Source organism: Atheta coriaria, unplaced genomic scaffold (assembly GCF_025399875.1).
Source record: "Atheta coriaria isolate IRGN ID8LTWV9N9 unplaced genomic scaffold, Caltech_Dcor_3.1 scaffold3283_size1327, whole genome shotgun sequence".
Classification (NCBI taxonomy): domain Eukaryota; kingdom Metazoa; phylum Arthropoda; class Insecta; order Coleoptera; family Staphylinidae; genus Dalotia; species Dalotia coriaria.
Window position 1 is genome coordinate 536 of NW_027050324.1, and position 792 is coordinate 1,327.

General features: G+C 32.6%; 1 protein-coding gene across 1 annotated transcript in view; it reads right to left on the reverse strand.

Annotated features, from left to right (window-relative positions):
- Nucleotides 1-786, reverse strand: part of LOC135803123 (gamma-aminobutyric acid receptor subunit beta-4-like) — a 1,247-nt gene extending 461 nt beyond the window's left edge. Inside the window, exons 1-3 of the mRNA XM_065316736.1 lie at nt 641-786; nt 461-553; nt 100-179 (exon numbers count right to left, since the gene is read on the reverse strand). Of these exons, the coding sequence (XP_065172808.1) occupies nt 100-179; nt 461-553; nt 641-714 (247 nt within the window). The 5' untranslated portion in view covers nt 715-786. The remainder of the gene's footprint in view (nt 1-99; nt 180-460; nt 554-640) is intronic.
- Nucleotides 787-792: the final 6 nt, after the last annotated feature.

Consider the following 792-nt stretch of genomic DNA (forward strand, 5'->3'; position numbering starts at 1 on the left):
GACTATGAAATAAAAACTAAAGTCAAAAGTAGTAAGAACTCATTAAAATTCAACCGGAGTAGAATTTTAGTTTTCCATCTATTAATCTAATTCACCTACCATTGACGGGTGGAGGTACTCGCTTGTCATATCCACCAAGTCGTAACAAGTCGGCCAATGGGTCGGACTTTTCTTTCAAGCTGAAATAACACGTATGGAATATAAAATTCATTCTTAAATTAGATTGCAATTTGATTATAGAATCCTACTATTGTTCCATAGTATATTGTTGTTTCGTAATTTGCTTTGTTTAAAGATATTTTTATTATCATGTCATCAAAACAGGAAATCAAATATTCAATATAATAGCTGGCTTGGGGTGTATACATCAATTCAGCTGTTCGCGCTAAAATAGGTAGGTACTTAGACTGCCTTTTACTGGAATCGACTAACGTCATATAAATAAATTCTTTGTATTTACCTGCTATTAATGGCAACGCTTTGATGTTTTGAACTGAATGGTGAAAGTAGTGGGTGACGGATAAATTTGATGTTTTTTGTAAGAAAATCTTTCCTACAACAAAAGGATTAAAAACAATCACTCAATTATTACAAATTTAGCCATTTGTCTTAGGAGAAAAATGAAAGTTTGTGTATTTACGTAAAATTAAGTTGCCGCTCTGTCCATGATTGGCAGATTAAAGCCGTTAACATTAACCAAACAATAGGACCCATTTTAAAACAACTAGAACATAATAGAATATAGTCATGGTTAAATCTACATGTGTTAAATCAGCACGTGTGAAGCCAGCG